This window comes from Doryrhamphus excisus, chromosome 16 (genome assembly GCF_030265055.1).
Source record: "Doryrhamphus excisus isolate RoL2022-K1 chromosome 16, RoL_Dexc_1.0, whole genome shotgun sequence".
Classification (NCBI taxonomy): domain Eukaryota; kingdom Metazoa; phylum Chordata; class Actinopteri; order Syngnathiformes; family Syngnathidae; genus Doryrhamphus; species Doryrhamphus excisus.
Genome location: NC_080481.1, coordinates 16622507 through 16642313, shown reverse-complemented (window position 1 = coordinate 16642313; position 19807 = coordinate 16622507). Strand labels below are relative to the sequence as shown.

The 19807-nt window shown below is 34.8% G+C and overlaps 1 protein-coding gene across 1 annotated transcript in view; it reads right to left on the bottom strand.

Moving 5' to 3' along the window:
* LOC131104431 (collagen alpha-1(II) chain-like) overlaps positions 1-13545 on the bottom strand; it is a 29599-nt gene extending 16054 nt beyond the window's left edge. The window contains exons 1-13 of the mRNA XM_058051598.1: positions 13465-13545; positions 11373-11585; positions 10473-10691; positions 8916-8932; positions 8769-8801; positions 8626-8658; positions 8489-8542; positions 6855-6947; positions 6705-6782; positions 6579-6623; positions 2409-2462; positions 2264-2317; positions 2144-2197 (exon numbers count right to left, since the gene is read on the bottom strand). Of these exons, the coding sequence (XP_057907581.1) occupies positions 2144-2197; positions 2264-2317; positions 2409-2462; positions 6579-6623; positions 6705-6782; positions 6855-6947; positions 8489-8542; positions 8626-8658; positions 8769-8801; positions 8916-8932; positions 10473-10691; positions 11373-11544 (906 nt within the window). The 5' untranslated portion in view covers positions 11545-11585; positions 13465-13545. The remainder of the gene's footprint in view (positions 1-2143; positions 2198-2263; positions 2318-2408; positions 2463-6578; positions 6624-6704; positions 6783-6854; positions 6948-8488; positions 8543-8625; positions 8659-8768; positions 8802-8915; positions 8933-10472; positions 10692-11372; positions 11586-13464) is intronic.
* Positions 13546-19807: the final 6262 nt, after the last annotated feature.

The window sequence follows — 19807 nt, the reverse complement described above, 5'->3', positions numbered from 1 at the left end:
CAACTTTTTCTCTTAATATTTTGGTATTATTTTACAAAAATTGTTGCAGATATGTTCTACATTGTTTGATTTTTGAAAGCAAATGGTAAATTAGCAAAGTATATTTATAATGTCGTGTTGCTGCTGGATGTTCACAGTATCCGATTGATACTGTAAGTTTGTTTTTTTTCCAGTCTTGTAAAATTCCAACTTTTTCTCTTAATATTTTGGTATTATTTTACTAAAATTGTTGTAGATATGTTCTACATTGTTTGATTTTTGAAAGCAAATGGTAAATTAGCAAAGTATAATTATAATGTCGTGTTGCTGCCGGATGTTCACAGTATCCGAAGTTTGTTTTCTTTTCCAGTCTTGTAAAATTCCGACTTTTTCTCTTAATTTTTTGGTTTTTTTTTTTTTACAAAAATTGTTGCAGATATGTTCTACATTGTTTGATTTTTGAAAGCAAATGATAAATTAGCAAAGTATAATTATAATGTCGTGTTGCTGCTGGATGTTCACAGTATCCGAAGTTTGTTTTCTTTTCCAGTCTTGTAAAATTCCAACTTTTTCTCCTTAGATTCCAACTTTTTCTCTTAATATTTTGATTTTATTGTACAAAAATTGTTGCAGATATGTTCTACATTGTTTGATTTTTGAAAGCAAATAGTAAATTAGCAAAGTATATTTATAATGTCGTGTTGCTGCTGGATGTTTACAGTATCCGAAGTTTGTTTTCTTTTCCAGTCTTGTAAAATTCAAACTTTTTCTCTTAATATTTTGGTATTATTTTACAAAAGTTTTGCAGATATGTTCTACATTGTTTTATTTTTGAAAGCAAATGGTAAATTAGCAAAGAATATTTATAATGTCGTGTTGCTGCTGGATGTTCACAGTATCCGATTGATACTTTAAGTTTGTTTTCTTTTCCAGTCTTGTAAAATTCCAACTTTTTCTTCTTAGATTACAACTTTTTCTCTTAATATTTTGTTGTTGTTTTTTTACAAAAATTGTTGCAGATATGTTTTACATTGTTTGATTTTTGAAAGCAAATGGTAAATTAGCAAAGTATATTTATAATGTCGTGTTGCTGCCGGATGTTCACAGTATCCGAAGTTTGTTTTCTTTTCCAGTCTTGTAAAATTCCAACTTTTTCTCTTAATATTTTGGTATTATTTTACAAAAAGTGTTGCAGATATGTTCTATATTGTTTGATTTTTGAAAGCAAATGGTAAATTAGCAAAGAATATTTATAATGTCGTGTTGCTGCCGGATGTTCACAGTATCCGAAGTTTGTTTTCTTTTCCAGTCTTGTAAAATTCCAACTTTTTCTCTTAATATTTTGGTATTATTTTACAAAAAGTGTTGCAGATATGTTCTATATTGTTTGATTTTTGAAAGCAAATGGTAAATTAGCAAAGTATATTTATAATGTCGTGTTGCTGCCGGATGTTCACAGTATCCGATTGATACTGTAAGTTTTCTTTTCTAGTCTTGTAAAATTCCAACTTTTTCTCTTAATATTTTGGTATTATTTTACAAAAATTGTTGCAGATATGTTCTACATTGTTTGATTTTTGAAAGCAAATGATAAATTAGCAAAGTATAATTATAATGTCGTGTTGCTGCCGGATGTTCACAGTATCCGAAGTTTGTTTTCTTTTCCAGTCTTGTAAAATTCCGACTTTTTCTCTTAATTTTTTGGTTTTTTTTTTTTTTACAAAAATTGTTGCAGATATGTTCTACATTGTTTGATTTTTGAAAGCAAATGATAAATTAGCAAAGTATAATTATAATGTCGTGTTGCTGCTGGATGTTCACAGTATCCGAAGTTTGTTTTCTTTTCCAGTCTTGTAAAATTCCAACTTTTTCTCCTTAGATTCCAACTTTTTCTCTTAATATTTTGATTTTATTGTACAAAAATTGTTGCAGATATGTTCTACATTGTTTGATTTTTGAAAGCAAATAGTAAATTAGCAAAGTATATTTATAATGTCGTGTTGCTGCTGGATGTTCACAGTATCCGAAGTTTGTTTTCTTTTCCAGTCTTGTAAAATTCCAACTTTTTCTCTTAATATTTTGGTATTATTTTACAAAAAAATTAATAAATCATGTCAGGGACCGTTTACATATGCTTATATTTATATGTGGATTATTTGTTTACCACTGATCCCGGAAATCCAGTTTCTCCTGCAGCACCCTGGGGTCCAGTTTCCCCCTAAGGAAACAAAAATATCCAAATGACCGGATGCAACATAAACCGCTTCAAATGAGTTTTACTGACATCTGGTCCAGGTTTTCCCGTCAATCCTTCAGGTCCTCTCACGCCTGGTTCACCCTATAGGGAAAAAACCCAAGGAAACATCGCAATTCTTAGCATACTGTAGGTCATCCAATCACATGAGAGTGTTGTGTGAAGTGATTTCTACCATTTGTCCCGGCTCGCCATGCTCTCCTGGGAGTCCTTGTCCTCCGCTTGGACCCTGAGCAAGAACCGGATGTCAATAATATTGGTTAGTCAATATTTTATTAGCATAAAAATTTTGATATTGATATCAGTATTTTTTTTCTGGTGATGATTGTAAAGGTATCTAAGGGAGAAAACCAAATCCAAGCCTACATATCCCGTATTTCTACAGCTTTAGGACTCTAGCTAACCACAGTGAGAACCATGATCTGCAAATGACGTGGCCGGTCAACCAAAACGACCCCAAGAGCACATCAACGACTCATCCGAGAGGTCGCAAAAGACCCCACAATAACAGCCAAAGAACTGCAGACCTCACTTAAGAAAGACACCGGGACTGGGATTTTGCTGCATCAGGACCAGGAAGACCTGCTGTGATAAATGGAACCATGGATTCTCCTGAAGGAGAATTTCCGGTCATCTGTTGGTGACCTCAAGCTGAAACCAACTTGGGTTCTTCAGCAGGACAAAGATCCAAAACACACCAGCAAGTCCACCTCTGAATGGCTGAAGAAAAACCAAATGAAGACTTTGGAGTGGCCTAGTCCAAGTCCAAGTCCTGACCTGAATCCTATTGAGATGCTGTGGCATGACCTTAAAAAATGGGCCAAAATTCCTCCTCAGCGCTGGAAAAGACTCATTGCAAGTTATCACAAATGCTTGATTGCAGTTGTTGCTGCTAAGTGTGGCCTAACCAGGTATTAGCTTTAGCGGGTTAATCGATTCCTCTTCAGCGCTGGAAGAGACTCATTGCAAGTTATCACAAATGCTTGATTGCAGTTGTTGCTGCTAAATGTGACCTAACCAGGTATTAGCTTTAGCGGGTTAATCGATTCCTCTTCAGCGCTGGAAGAGACTCACTGCAAGTTATCAGAAACGCTTGATTGCAGTTGTTGTTGCTAAGTGTGGCCTAACCAGGTATTAGCTTTAGCGGGTTAATCGATTCCTCTTCAGCGCTGGAAGAGACTCATTGCAAGTTATCACAAACGCTTGATTGCAGTTGTTGCTGCTAAGTGTGACCTAACCAGGTATTAGCTTTAGCGGGTTAATCGATTCCTCCACAGCGCTGGAAGAGACTCATTGCAAGTTATCACAAATGCTTGATTGCAGTTGTTGCTGCTAAGTGTGACCTAACCAGGTATTAGCTTTAGCGGGTTAATCGATTCCTCTTCAGCGCTGGAAGAGACTCATTGCAAGTTATCACAAATGCTTGATTGCAGTTGTTGCTGCTAAGTGTGACCTAACCAGGTATTAGCTTTAGCGGGTTAATCGATTCCTCCACAGCGCTGGAAGAGACTCATTGCAAGTTATCACAAATGCTTGATTGCAGTTGTTGCTGCTAAGTGTGGCCTAACCAGGTATTAGCTTTAGCGGGTTAATCGATTCCTCTTCAGCGCTGGAAGAGACTCATTGCAAGTTATCACAAATGCTTGATTGCAGTTGTTGCTGCTAAGTGTGACCTAACCAGGTATTAGCTTTAGCGGGTTAATCGATTCCTCTTCAGCGCTGGAAGAGACTCATTGCAAGTTATCACAAACGCTTGATTGCAGTTGTTGCTGCTAAGTGTGACCTAACCAGGTATTAGCTTTAGCGGGTTAATCGATTCCTCCACAGCGCTGGAAGAGACTCATTGCAAGTTATCACAAATGCTTGATTGCAGTTGTTGCTGCTAAGTGTGACCTAACCAGGTATTAGCTTTAGCGGGTTAATCGATTCCTCTTCAGCGCTGGAAGAGACTCACTGCAAGTTATCACGAACGCTTGATTGCAGTTGTTGCTGCTAAGTGTGACCTAACCAGGTATTAGCTTTAGCGGGTTAATCGATTCCTCTTCAGCGCTGGAAGAGACTCACTGCAAGTTATCACAAATGCTTGATTGCAGTTGTTGCTGCTAAGTGTGGCCTAACCAGGTATTAGCTTTAGCGGGTTAATGACTTTTTTTCTCGCTTAAAAATAAAAAGTTTTATTTAAAAACTGAATTTTGTGTTCAGTTGTGTTGTTATTGATTAATATTTACATTTACACAAAATTACATTTACACAAAATTCCTCCACAGCGCTGGAAGAGACTCATTGCAAGTTATCAGAAACGCTTGATTGCAGTTGTTGCTGCTAAGTGTGGCCTAACCAGGTATTAGCTTTAGCGGGTTAATGACTTTTTTTCTCGCTTAAAAATAAAAAGTTTTATTGAAAAACTGAATTTTGTGTTCAGTTGTGTTGTTATTGATTAATATTTACATTTACACAAAATTCCTACTCAGCGCTGGAAGAGACTCATTGCAAGTTATCACAAATGCTTGATTGCAGTTGTTGCTGCTAAGTGTGACCTAACCAGGTATTAGCTTTAGCGGGTTAATCACTTTTTTCTGGCTTAAAAATAAAAAGTTTCATTTAAAAACTTGTGTTGTTATTGATTAATATTTACATTTACACCAAATTACATTTACACAAAATTCCTCCACAGCGCTGGAAGAGACTCATTGCACGTTATCACAAATGCTTGATTGCAGTTGTTGCTGCTAAAAATAAAAAGTTTCATTTAAAAACTGCATTTTGTGTTCAGTTGTGTTGTTATTAATATTTACATTTACACAAAATTCCTCCACAGCGCTGGAAGAGACTCATTGCAAGTTATCACAAAAGCTTGATTGCAGTTGTTGCTGCTAAAAAATAAAAAGTTTCATTTAAAAACTGCATTTTGTGCTCTCTTGTGTTGTTATTGATTAATATTTACATTTACACAAAATTCCTACTCAGCGCTGGAAGAGACTCATTGCAAGTTATCACAAATGCTTGATTGCAGTTGTTGCTGCTAAGTGTGACCTAACCAGGTATTAGCTTTAGCGGGTTAATCACTTTTTTCTGGCTTAAAAATAAAAAGTTTCATTTAAAAACTTGTGTTGTTATTGATTAATATTTACATTTACACCAAATTACATTTACACAAAATTCCTCCACAGCGCTGGAAGAGACTCATTGCACGTTATCACAAATGCTTGATTGCAGTTGTTGCTGCTAAAAATAAAAAGTTTCATTTAAAAACTGCATTTTGTGTTCAGTTGTGTTGTTATTAATATTTACATTTACACAAAATTCCTCCACAGCGCTGGAAGAGACTCATTGCAAGTTATCACAAAAGCTTGATTGCAGTTGTTGCTGCTAAAAAATAAAAAGTTTCATTTAAAAACTGCATTTTGTGCTCTCTTGTGTTGTTATTGATTAATATTTACATTTACACAAAATTCCTACTCAGCGCTGGAAGAGACTCATTGCAAGTTATCACAAACGCTTGATTGCAGTTGTTGCTGCTAAGTGTGGCCCAACCAGGTATTAGCTTTAGCGGGTTAATCACTTTTTTTCTCGCTTAAAAAAAAGTTTTATTTAAAAACTGAATTTTGTGTTCAGTTGTGTTGTTATTAATATTTACATTTACACAAAATTACATTTACACAAAATTCCTCCACAGCGCTGGAAGAGACTCATTGCAAGTTATCAGAAACGCTTGATTGCAGTTGTTACTGCTAAGGGTGGCCCAACCAGGTATTAGCTTTAGGGGGTTAAAAGTTTCCTCCACAGCGCTGGAAGAGACTCATTGCAAGTTATCACAAACGCTTGATTGCAGTTGTTGCTGCAAAGTGTGGCCTAACCAGGTATTAGCTTTAGCGGGTTAATCGATTCCTCTTCAGCGCTGGAAGAGACTCACTGCAAGTTATCACAAACGCTTGATAGCAGTTGTTGCTGCTAAGTGTGGCTTAACCAAGTATTAGCTTTAGCGGGTTAATCACTTTTTTTCTCGCTTAAAAATAAAAAAAGTTTCATTTAAAAACTTCATTTTGTGTTCAGTTGTGTTGTTATTGATTAATATTTACATTTACACAAAATTCCTACTCTGCGCTGGAAGAGACTCATTGCAAGTTATCACAAATGCTTGATTGCAGTTGTTGCTGCTAAGGGTGGCCAAACCAGGTATTAGCTTTAGGGGGTTAATCACTTTTTTTCTCGCTTAAAAATAATTAATAATTATTAATAAAATAATAAAATAATTCAAACTTTATTACAATAATATTTTGACTTTATTCTCATAACATTCAGAGAAGTTATTATATCAAAATAAAATAGTAATGACCAAACTTACCGTCACTCCGCTGGCTCCAGGTGGTCCTCGTGGTCCTGCTTCACCCTGCAACAGCGGCAATTATCTCACGGCTGCTTTTATCAAAGGCTTCAAAACGGTGGTGCGTTCACGGTCAATCACGCTCACCCTGTTTCCCGTCAGCATGGCGGTCTGACCCGCCGCCTTCTCGTTGAAACCCGACGCCATTTGGGACACAAAGTTGCCCTTTTAGGGGAACAAGGAAATGGACTCTTAGGACAAATTGAGGTGAACCGCTGTATGGAGAAGTCCACTCACCCCAGGGAGGGAAGGGTAACCTGGGGGGCCCGGCTCGCCTGGATTTCCGGGTATGCCAGGCTCTCCATCAAAACCTTGTGGTCCTTGGAAACCCTGTTGATTGAAAATCGACATTATATTATAAAGCAAATTTTTCTCATCATATTATGACTTTTTTTAAATTTAATATTTCAATGTTTTTATTTTAAAATGATGTTATTTCTCCTCATAATATTTTGATTTTTTTTGTAAAATTTATGCAGATTTTTAAAAAGTTTTTTAAATTTTTAATTAGATTTTTATAAAACAATTTTTTTTAAAATAAAACTTAGGACACCTCTGGTATAGAATTTGTAGTTATTGTGTATTTGTACATGATAAATCAATGATGAATCGATTCATAGAACGAATGCAGGTACGAAACAGGTAGATAATTATGATTAATTAAAAGCAAAATAAAGCAAAATGGTGCACGCTCACAGACGGTGTCGCTCGCTGCGTTTTAAAACTAATGCAACCAATCGAAACGGATGAAAATCCAACATTTTTTTATCTAACTTATTGTATTTAAAACCTCTTAGTATTCTAATTATTATGTTAAATACTCTTGAATTTGCATTATTATGACGTATAAATGAATATATAACGGTCTCAAAAAATTTTAATAAGATTGATTATCGATAATAATTTGTCGGACAATTATATACCACTGAAATTTTTCATGATACGCATTTTATGCCATATGATTATTGATAAAAATGGCTCAGAAATTAATGTCCAAGCTTTCGTACCTGAGTACCATCTAGTGCAGGGGTGGGCAAACGTTTTGACTCGTGGGCCGCATTGATATAACAAAATTTCCCGGGGGGGGCAGACTATATATTTTACACGTAACAGTCCACCTGGTATTATTGTATCTGTAAAATTGTCATGCAATCTGCTATTATTATTTATTATTTTATATTTATATTTAAATATTTTAAAAATAATAAAATATTATAATAATTAAAATAAAATTAAAATAATAATTATTATATTATTATTATGTAAATATGCAAATATAACAATATTATTATATATAATTAATATAATAATTAGCATTAATATAATAAATATAATAATCATAATAGTTATAATAATAATAATATAATAATTATTATTTTAATTTTTATTATTATTATGTGCTTGTGTCTCTTTTTTCAGGAGCACTTTGTAAACAACAGACCATGTCAAACAACGAAATTGATACAACCATCAAAAGGTTGGCTCAGGCCATGATGCCAGGTTGTATGTTGAGTTTAAATTAAATAAAATAAATTAAATATATTATATATATTATTATATTATATATATTAAATATATTAAATTAAATATAATTAAATAAAATTAAATTGGGCGGGCCGTATTCAAACACTTGGCGGGCCGGATGTGGCCCCCGGGCCGTAGTTTGCCCACCCCTGATCTAGTGGCTCACATGCGAATTACACCTCAAATTACAATAATAACTAAATGGTGTCCAAAAATGCTATTGATAATATGGATTATCAGTCATTTGTAGCGTAATTATTGACCAGCAATATGTTTTATTAATTTATGAATTCATTATTTATGAATAAAAACGACATTTTCTCTGAGTGTCACAGGTTCTAACGTACCCTCCTGCCTTTGAAGCCTCTTTGTCCGGGCCTTCCCTGAGCTCCTGGAGGACCCTGGAATTCAAGAGCGGATAAATTCATTTATGGTGTATGCATATTTTGATAAAGTCGGTGCTTTTATATGATTAAAAACTCACAGACGGCCCCTGAGGTCCGGGGATTCCCACCAACTGGAGGGGCAAAAACACACCATGAACATACCGACCTCTTACACTGGAGTGAATGTAATCATGTGATGTTTTGTGTCTACATAAATGAATCATAATTAATCATAACTTACATGGGGGATATCGCCGGGTTCACCTTTCTGGCCCTTTAAAGTACAAATATTATAATATTAACAATAAGATCACTAATTAGAACCTTTCCCAATGGGACTAAAGATATCATATGTTGGGTATTAATTACTAAAAGTACGATGACTTACCCTGTAGCCCATGATTTCTTGATGAGAAAGCGATAAAAAACATAAAACAAAATGAAATGTTATTATAATAATATTATTTAACTATTTAGACAACACATTTGTTACTTTATAGCAGGGGTGTCCAAATTTTTATGCTAAGAAGTTGCACATATAGCAAGGATTTTTGCTGTATTTTTAAAATGTTTTCCAAATATTATAACTTTTTTTTTCTTCTTCTTTTCCCTATCATATTTTATTATAATCTACTTTTCCAAAAAATGACCACTTCTCGTGATATTCTGACTTTTTAAGAAGAATATATTTTTGAAATATTTATTTCAACTCTATGAGACTATTATTCTCAAAAGAAAAAAAATGGTCATATTTTTACTTTAGTCTCGTTAAATTACTGCTTTTAAAAATGTAATTATTATATTTTATTTATTATTATTTATATATTAAATTAATAGTTTATTCTCATAAAATTGCAACCTTTTTTCATGGAAATTGGTCAATACTGATCAGCCGCCGATCGATGCACGTATCAATAATTAGAATACAACTTTTTTCACTTAATATTTTGGATTTTTTTTATGTAAAATTTCTGTTGTTGTTGTGTTTCTTCAGTTCCCTTGTTATAATATTAATATAATAATATTTTTAGAGTATACCACCGGTCAATAAAAATCTGCAAATAGCCGCCATGTTGTACTTCGGACACCCATGCTTTAAAAATTAAAAAATCAGTAGTAATTTGACAAGAATAAAATTAAAATATGAATTTATAGTAATATTAATCTAACAAGAAAAAAAATTATGAGAATAACATCAAAATATTATAAATACAAATAATATCATTTTAATAGCATAAAGTCGAAATATTAAAGAAAAAATATATGGCAAATTCTAAAAATATAATTTACACGAAAATTAAGATAATGGAAAAATCAGTGTGTGTAATTCCATATAAAAATCAAATATTATGAAAATCAAACAAAAAAAGTAGTAATTTTTGGAAAACTAGTTCTAACGTTATGAGAATATATCGCAATCGGAAATTGAGAGTTGGAAAATATCGACTTTCAGCAAAATCAAACATCCGTAGTTGAAATATTCAAGAATAAAATATGTGGCATATTCTAAAAATATAATTTAATATTAAAGAAAACTAAGAAAAAAACACAGTAAAAAATTTAAAATCTGCAACAATTTTTGTAAAATAATACCAAAATATTAAGAGAAAATTTTACAATTTTACAAGACTAATAAGAAAAAATTATGTAATTTTAGTAGCATGAAGTGGAAATATTAATGAAAAAAAACATAGTCAGAAAGTCAGAATATTATGAAAAACTAACAAAACAATGAATTAATTTAAAATATTAGGTTGCAAAAAATGATAATGTTACAAGAATAAAGTCAAAATATTATGGGAATAATAATAATAATAATAATAATAATAATAATAATAATAATAATAAATGCCCCCTTTGGACACCCCTGCTTTGTTGTTATTGACACTCAAACGTTGCAACAGCTCCCCCTGTGGTCAAAGTGCAGTACTACAGTCAGACTCACCGATGTGCCTGGTGGCGCTGGCCAGATTGTCGCACACCGGGCAACACTCGCCGTCCGGCGTGACCATCTTATGGCAGTTGGGGACAACCTCGCACTGCACGTCGCTGCAGATGCTGACGCCGTTGTCGCACACGCACACTCGACACGGCACGGGCTTCCACATGTCGTTGTGGGGGTGGAGTTCGCCCTCCACGTCGCAACTCGCGCCTTCCACGGGAGCTGCGGCGAGGTCAAGCAACCAAAGAAAGAAAAATCTTTTCATTTTAGCATCGTAGAGTTGAATGAATAAATAAATAATAAATAATAAATAATAAATAATAAATAATAAATAATAAATAATAAATAATAAATAATAAATAATAAATAATAAATAATAAATAATAAATAATAAATAATAAATAATAAATAATAAATAAACGAATAAACGAATAAACGAATAAACGAATAAACGAATAATAAATAATAAATAATAAATAATAAATAATAAATAAATAATACATAAATAAATAATACATAAATAAATAATACATAAATAATAACTAAATAATAACTAAATAATAAATAACGAATAAATGAATAAACGAATAAACGAATAAACGAATAATAAATGAATAAATGAATAAATGAATAAATGAATAAATGAATAAATGAATAAATGAATAAATGAATAAATGAATAAATGAATAAATGAATAATAAATAATAAATAATAAATAATAAATAATAAATAATAAATAATAAATAATAAATAATAAATAATAAATAATAAATAATAAATAATAAATAGTTGCCACGCCCTCCGCGTCGCAACTCGCGCCCTCCACGGGAGCTGCGGCGAGGTCACGCAACCACACATAGCGTCAATCACGGAATGAAACACAAACCCCTCCCCCACACGTACCTGCGGACGGGTCTACGGTGGAAGACACCGCTGAGGTGATGCACACCGGGCAGCACTCGCCTTCCGGGGTCACGGTTTGAGCGCAGTCGCCCAGGTCATCGCAAAGCACGGTTTCGCACATGGCGCGGCCCGACTCACACACGCAGATCCGGCAAGGTTCAGGGCTCCACATTTCTTTGTTGCCGTACTCTTGTCCGTTGTCGACACACGTGTCTGTGTGGACAAACGTGCAACGTGAAAAGATCGGACTCTTGGAACTGTGCTTCAAATTCCTACAATCCGGTCTATTGTTAGCATAAAAATGGCTAAATGTGATGATACAAATTTAAGGCATTCAGAAGAAGCATTCAAAGATGTGATGATACAGTTCGGATGAAAATCTTACACACATTAGAATACACATTAGAATTCATTAGAATACACACCAGGTATGTTGAAATCATAATGGATACATATGATGGAACCAAGTTAGCGATCAATGCTAACATAATATAATGGGAAAACCCATTGACGGGCTAAAAGAATTAGCTTTGGGGATGAAACTCATTCATTCATTTTCTACCGCTTATCCTCACGAGGGTCACGGGGGTTGCTGGAGCCCTTTATTTTATTTTATTTTATTTTATTTTATTTATTTTTATATTTATTTTTATATTTTTATTTTATTTATTCATTCATTCATTCATTTTCTACCGCTTTTTTCCCTCATGCAGGGGTTGCTGGAGCCTATCCCAGCTGTCTTCGGGTGACAGATTTTATTTCATTTTATTTTATTTTATTTTATTTTATTTTATTTTATTTTATTTTATTTTATTTTATTAATTCATTCATTCATTTTCTACCGCTTTTTTCCTCACGCAGGGGTTGCTGGAGCCTATCCCAGCTGTCTTCGGGTGAGAGATTTTATTTTATTTTATTTTATTTTATTTTATTTTATTCATTCATTTTCTACCGCTTTTTTCCTCACGCAGGGGTTGCTGGAGCCTATCCCAGCTGTCTTGGGGCAAGAGGCGGGGTACACCCCGGACTGGTGGCCAGCCAATCACAGGGCACATATAGACAAACAACCATTCACACTCACATTCATACCTATGGACAATTTGGAGTCGCTAATTAACCTAGCATGTTTTTGGAATGTGGGAGGAAACCGGAGTACCCGGAGAAAACCCATGCACCCACGGGAGAACATGCAACAGAGAATCGAACCCAGGTCCCTTGAGTAGAAGTAGAATTTCATATATATATATATATATATATATATATATATATATATATATATATATATATATATATATATATATATATATATATATATATATATATATATATATATATATATATATATATATATATATATATATATATATATATATATATATATATATATATATATATATATAATGGAATATTTTCTTTATTACAGCATAGAAAACCCGCTTATGACCTTCTAAATCGGCTTTTTTAGACATTATTAGAGCCCTCTAGATATGAAATAACACCCCTATAGTCACCGTTCCACTTGTTGTGAATGTGTTCTGGTGTTAGTGGAGCTGAGTAGTGGGCGGGCAGGAAGTGATTTTGGGGGTTTAGCCGCAATAAAATCAACATTACTGACAGCTAGTAACCATTATGGAATACCACATATCATCACAACAATTTGGAGTGGCTAATTAACCTAGCATGTTTTTGGAATGTGGGAGGAAACCGGAATACAAGGAGAAAACCCACGCATGCACGAGGAGAACATGCAAACTCCACACAGAGATGGAATTGAACTCGGGTTTTCTAGCTGTGAAGCCTGCGTGCTAACCATTCATCCATTCAACATGATGGGTAAAATCACTGACAGGCGTGTATTGATTTTACTTCTTAGCGACTCTTTGGAAGTTAGCACTGTTAGCATCTCACTTCTTACCAGGCTACGGAAGCCGTCAAAACACAAACGAGTGACGTAACAAAATATAAGGAATCGATTTAAATAATCGATTTAAAGAATGAAATCAATTTATGAGAAAAAGAAAATCGCAATCGGAAACTTTGAGACTATATCGTTGTAAATTTAAGGAAGGCGGAAGTGAGAAGGGACGCTTACCAAAATGGAGATCAATTCCAGCCAGTGGATTCCCTCCGTAAATAACACGTGACAGTATCCACCACAGGAAGTACTGTCCAGAACCCGGAAGTAAACAACGAAACAACAAGGAATTCTCCCAATGCTAATGTGTGAATCTATATCATGGCTTACTTTCTCTAATACGGCTCTAATAATGGTCTAAAATGATCTAGAAGGCTTTTTGTGCTATAACTACAAAAATATTAAATTTTTTAATAAGGATTCGAACCACGATAAACGAGGAATTACTCTACTACAACTATATAAAGCAATTCATTAAGGAATGAGATATACACTGCCATCTAGCGTTTCGGCAGAGAATTGCAAGCCGTAAAGTCAGCCTGAAGTTATGCAAAAAGTAATTTTTTTAATGTAAGTAGCCCATCACTGTTCATAATACAAATATATTACTGACATGCTAAAGCAAGGGTGTCCAGACTGCGACCTAGGGCCCATTTGTGGCCCACGGCTATCTTTTGTTGGTCTGTACTGCATTGTAAACACAGAATGTAACAATAAAACTAAAAGAAATATTTGTTCATCTATATGTGATTGGCTGGCCCGAAGACAGCTAGGATAGGCTCCAGCATACCCGCGACCCAAGTGAGGATTCTATTCTAATTAATTTTTTTTTTTAGATTAATGTATTATTTTCAATACAAAAAATGTCATTTTAGTAGATAAAATAAAGAAAAAGAAGTCATAATATTATGAAAAACAAAAAAAACAACAAATCAAGTTGTAATTCTGAGTTAACTATGGACAAAATTAATCGCGACAAACATTTTTACTGAAGCCCTAATTATTTTATGTGGATAAAGTTGAAATATTAGAGAAAAAATATTTTTGTTACAGTCGTAATATTATGAAAAACAATCAAAACAATGAATTACGTGTTTTTTTTATTTTTGGAAAATTAGGATAAGCGGTATACAAAATGGATGACGGTTGCGGAAAAATTGTAATATTGCAAGAATAACGTAAAAAAGTCATAATTATGAGAAGAAAATTTTCAACAATAAAGTTGAAAGAGTTGGAAAATAGATTAGCAGAAATGTGAAAAACATCTATAATTTTACGAGAATAAAGTCAAAATATAATATCAAGAGAGAACATTTTTCAGGAGCAATTTTACGACGAGATTACATTTTTAATAATTTAAGGAAAAATCTTTTCATTTTAGCATTGTAGAGTTGAAATATTAACATAGACATAGACATAGACTTTCTTTATTGTCATAATAATAAATAATAAATAATAAATAATAAATAATAAATAATAAATAATAAATAATAAATAATAAATAATAAATAATAAATAATAAATAATAAATAATAAATAATAAATAATAAATAATAAATAATAAATAATAAATAATAAATAATAAATAATAAATAGATTACATCAAATATGAACAATGTACAGCATAAACAGTAATTTGTACAAATAATTAAAAAAAATAACAATAATTAAAATAATTCATTTTAAAAAGTTGGAACATTATTATATTTTGGAAAATTAGTTTGGAAATAATTCTTGACTATTATGGGAATAAAGTCATAATATTAAAAAAATATATATATTTTTTAATTATTTAGAAACTAAAAAAAGAGCAAAGACCGAGATTCATAGTTTAGCATCGTTACAAAATCAAAGTGGCATATTTTCATTTTTCACTCTGTGGCCCTCGCTGGGAAAAGTCTGCCCCCCCCCCCCCCCCTCTACACTAAATGTCATGTGACCACAAACATTTTTACCCGGCTATCTTCAGCGTATTGTCATCTATTTTGGTCAGGGAAGCGTGTTTGTCTCAGGACTTTCAACAATCATAACAATCCATAACATGAATTCTTGCCTTGCGTTTTTACGTGCGAGGACCTGAATGCAACGTGGGGTAAATTTCCAAAGTGTCACCCGGTATTTAAAACGCCTCTGAAATCATACAGCGTGGTGCCAAATAATGGGCTGATTAAATTAACACATAACATTTACACACAAAGTGGCAATCAACACAGAGGGGGGGATTTCCACGTGATGAGTTTATGTACAGTCGGGAATTTGAATTTCATTGAATTCTTTTAATGTGGTTTTGGTGCAGGGTTCTTAATGTTGAATGATGAAAAATCCCAAGCCGGTCTGTGTTGCTTTTGTTCGGAATATGGCCACCTGCGAAAGGCTTGCTGTGAGCCTTTTTCCTCGCAGGGCGTAATTATGTGGTGCAGCCTCTCCCCGAGGAAGACGCTGCCTCTCACTCGGAGTAGTTATTTCAGGGAAAACCACAGTAGATGTAATATAGGTTTTAGGCTTTGGCTAGAACTTGTGGTTTGCCTTTATTTGGGCTACGCCACGCCCGCGGCGGCCTACTGAATCAAACAAGAAGCGCTTCTTGATGACTTTGCATTATTAAAATATCCAGGATATTGATATTAAATTCAATGTATTCATACGACCGAGTCATTGAAGTGGTCTCATTTCGGATGAGGATGCTAACTTTTCTTAGCATCCTTTCACTTTGGGTGTGTCCCGCGCCTCGTCGGCCCGAGCCTGACCAAAATGAGTGGCCTGCTTTTGTCCGTCCCGTCCACGCGGCCACATCATTACAGGCGTGCAGCACGAAACCCCCTCATTGGGTGCCGATCTGGCACTGAAATAGACCAGCCAGTAAGCTTTTTTTTGACATATGTTTGTATATTTGAAACTTGAATCACATTTTTTTTACATGTACCTTCATTAATAAGCCTCAGTAACTACTCTAAATGTATGTGCCTTAGTTCCTCAGTAACTATTCTACTCATTAGTTCCTTAATAACTACCCTAAATGTATGTGCCTTAGTTCCTCAGTAACTACTCTACTCAATGGTTCCTCATTAGGTCTTCATTAGTTCCCCAATAACTACTCAAAATGTATGTTCCTTAGTCATTCGTTCCTCATTGAGTTCATTAGTTCCTCAGTAACTACTCTAAATGTATGTGCCTTAGTTCCTCAGTAACTACTCCACTCAATGGTTCCTCATTAGGTCTTCAATAGTTCCCCAATAACTACTCAAAATGTATGTGCCTTAGTCATTCGTTCCTCATTGAGTTCATTAGTTCCTCAGTAACTACTCTAAATGTATGTGCCTTAGCCATTCATTCCTCAGTAACTACTCTAAATGTATGTGCCTCAGTTCTTCAGTAACTACTCCACTCAATGGTTCCTCATTAGGTCTTCATTAGTTCCACAATAACTACTCAAAATGTATGTGCCTTAGTCATTCGTTCCTCATTGAGTTCATTAGTTCCTCAGTAACTACTCTAAATGTATGTGCCTTAGTTCCTTAGTAACTATTCTACTCATTAGTTCCTCAGTAACTACTCTAAATGTACGTATGTGCCTTAGTTCCTTAGTAACTACTCTACTCAATGGTTCCTCATTAGGTCTTCATTAGTTCCACAGTAACTACTCTAAATGTATGTGCCTTAGTTCCTCAGTAGCTACTCTACTCAATGGTTCCTCATTAGGTCTTCATTAGTTCCACAATAACTACTCAAAATGTATGTGCCTTAGCCATTCGTTCCTCATTGAGTTCATTAGTTCCTCAGTAACTACTCTAAATGTATGTGCCTTAGTTCCTTAGTAACTATTCTACTCATTAGTTCCTCAGTAACTACTCTAAATGTATGTGCCTTAGTTCCTTAGTAACTATTCTACTCATTAGTTCCTCATTAGGTCTTCATTAGTTCCACAGTAACTACTCTGAATGTATGTGCCTTAGTTCCTCAGTAACTACTCTACTCAATGGTTCCTCATTAGGTCTTCATTAGTTCCACAATAACTACTCAAAATGTATGTGCCTTAGCCATTCGTTCCTCATTGAGTTCATTAGTTCCTCAGTAACTACTCTAAATGTATGTGCCTTAGTTCCTCAGTAACGACTCTAAATGTATGTGCCTTAGTTCCTCAGTAACTACTCTACTCAATGGTTCCTCATTAGGTCTTCATTAGTTCCACAATAACTACTCAAAATGTATGTGCCTTAGTCATTCGTTCCTCATTGAGTTCATTAGTTCCTCAGTAACTACTCTAAATGTATGTGCCTTAGTTCCTCAGTAACTACTCCAAATGTATGTGCCTCAGTCATTAGTTCCTCATTGAGTTCATGAAAAAACGCCATGTTTCACGTTGAAACAAGAAAAAGGACAATACGGCTCCCGAAGGGATACTCACCGTTCTTGGCGTCTTCCTGGCAGGTGACGGTGATCACCTGAGCGAGGGCGACGGCGGCCAAGAGCGCGCTAATCCTCGCGCACACGCAAAGGCCCATGACGGCGCTCCGGGCAATGCAGAGACCTCGCACACACGCACACAACACACACACCAGGTCGATACCCAGCTACAGCATCCAGCACGAAAGGTACAAATATCCCTGAATGCACCAGCCTCCCCGATGAGCCCAACTCCTCCCTGCGTCTGCTCCCTCCTCCTTCTCCTCCTCCTCCTTCATCACTGTTTCACCCAACCTCCCCGCCAGTCTTTGAACGACACGTGTAATTAAAGGCGGCATCATAATTCTTACCATCAAAAACGTCAGGGCCAGCAAAGCCTTCCCTGCTGGCCTAAACACGATCAAAGCACTGACCTACATTTTACAACTTCAATGCTAGCATTTCTTCCATAAATAGTCTTTATTGTCTCGTCCAATCAGATTATCAGCTTTTATGTGTTGCCACGTCAATGTAATCCGCCCAGGGCCTTCAGAGTCAGTAGTGCTGGCCCATGTCACTTAAACTAGAGAAGTACTTGGGCTGTTTCTAACCCTAACCACTACTCATTGGTTCCTCATTAGTTCTTCATTAGCTCCTCAGTAACTACTCTTCATTTATGTGCCTTAGTTCCTCAGTAACTACTCTACTTAATGGGTCCTCATTAGATCTTCATTGGTTCCTCAATAACTACTCAAAATGTATGTGCCTTCGTCATTAGTTCCTCATTGAGTTCATTCGTTCCTCAGTAGCTACTCTAAATGTATGTGCCTTAGTTCCTCAGTAACTACTCTACTCATTAGTTCCTTAATAACTAACCTAAATGTATGTGCCTTAGCCATTTGTTCCTCAGTAACTACTCTAAAAGTATGTGCCTTAGTTCCTCAGTAACTACTCTAAATGCATGTGCCTTAGTTCCTCAGTAACTACTCAAAATGTATGTGCCTCAGTCATTCGTTCCTCATTGAGTTCATTAGTTCCTCGGTAACTACTCTAAATGTATGTGCCTTAGTTCCTCAGTAACTACTCTACTCATTAATTCCTTAATAACTACCCTAAATGTATGTGCCTTAGCCATTCGTTCCTCAGTAACTACTCTAAAAGTATGTGCCTTAGTTCCTCAGTAACTACTCTAAATGCATGTGCCTTAGTTCCTCAGTAACTACTCAAAATGTATGCGCCTCAGTTATTTGTCCCTAAGTAAGTACTCTAAATGTACGTGCCTTAGTTCCTCTGTAACTACTCTACTCATTAGTTCCTCAATAACCACCCTAAATGTATGTGCCTTAGTTCTTCAGTAACTACTCTACTCACGAGTTCCTCAATAACTACCCTAAATGTATGTGCCTTCGTCATTCGTTCCTCAGTAACTACTCCAAAAGTATGTGACTCAGTCATTAGTTCCTCATTGAGTTCATTAGTTCCTCAGTAACTACTCTACTCATTAGTTTGTATTAACTATTTGAGATTTAAGTGCCTGAGTCATTAGTTCATTAGTTCCTCAGTAACTACTCTACTCATTAGTCCTCGATAACTACCCTAAATGTATGTGCCTTAGTTCCTCAGTAACTACTCCATAAGTATGTGCCTCAGTCATGAGTTCCTCATTGAGTTCATTAGTTCCTCAGTAACTACTCTACTCATTAGTTCCAACTAACTATTCAAGATTTAAGTGCCTTAGTCATTAGTTCATTAGTTCCTCAGTAACTACTCTAAATGTATTTGCCTTAGTTCCTCAGTAACTACTCTACTCATGGGTCCTCATTAACTACCCTAAATGTATGTCCCTTAGTCATTTGTTCCTCAGTAAGTACTCTAAATGTATGTGCCATAGTTCCTCAGTAACTACTCCAAATGTATGTGCCTCAGTCATTAGTTTCTCGTTGAGTTAATTAGTTCCCCAGTAACTACTCTACTCATTAGTTCCTACTAACTATTCGAGATTTAAGTGCCTGAGTCATTAGTTCATTAGTTCCTCAGTAACGACTCTCAATGTATGTGCCTTAGTTCCTCAGTAACTATTCTACTCATTAGTCCTCGATAACTACTCTAAATGTATGTGCCTCAGTCATTAGTTCCT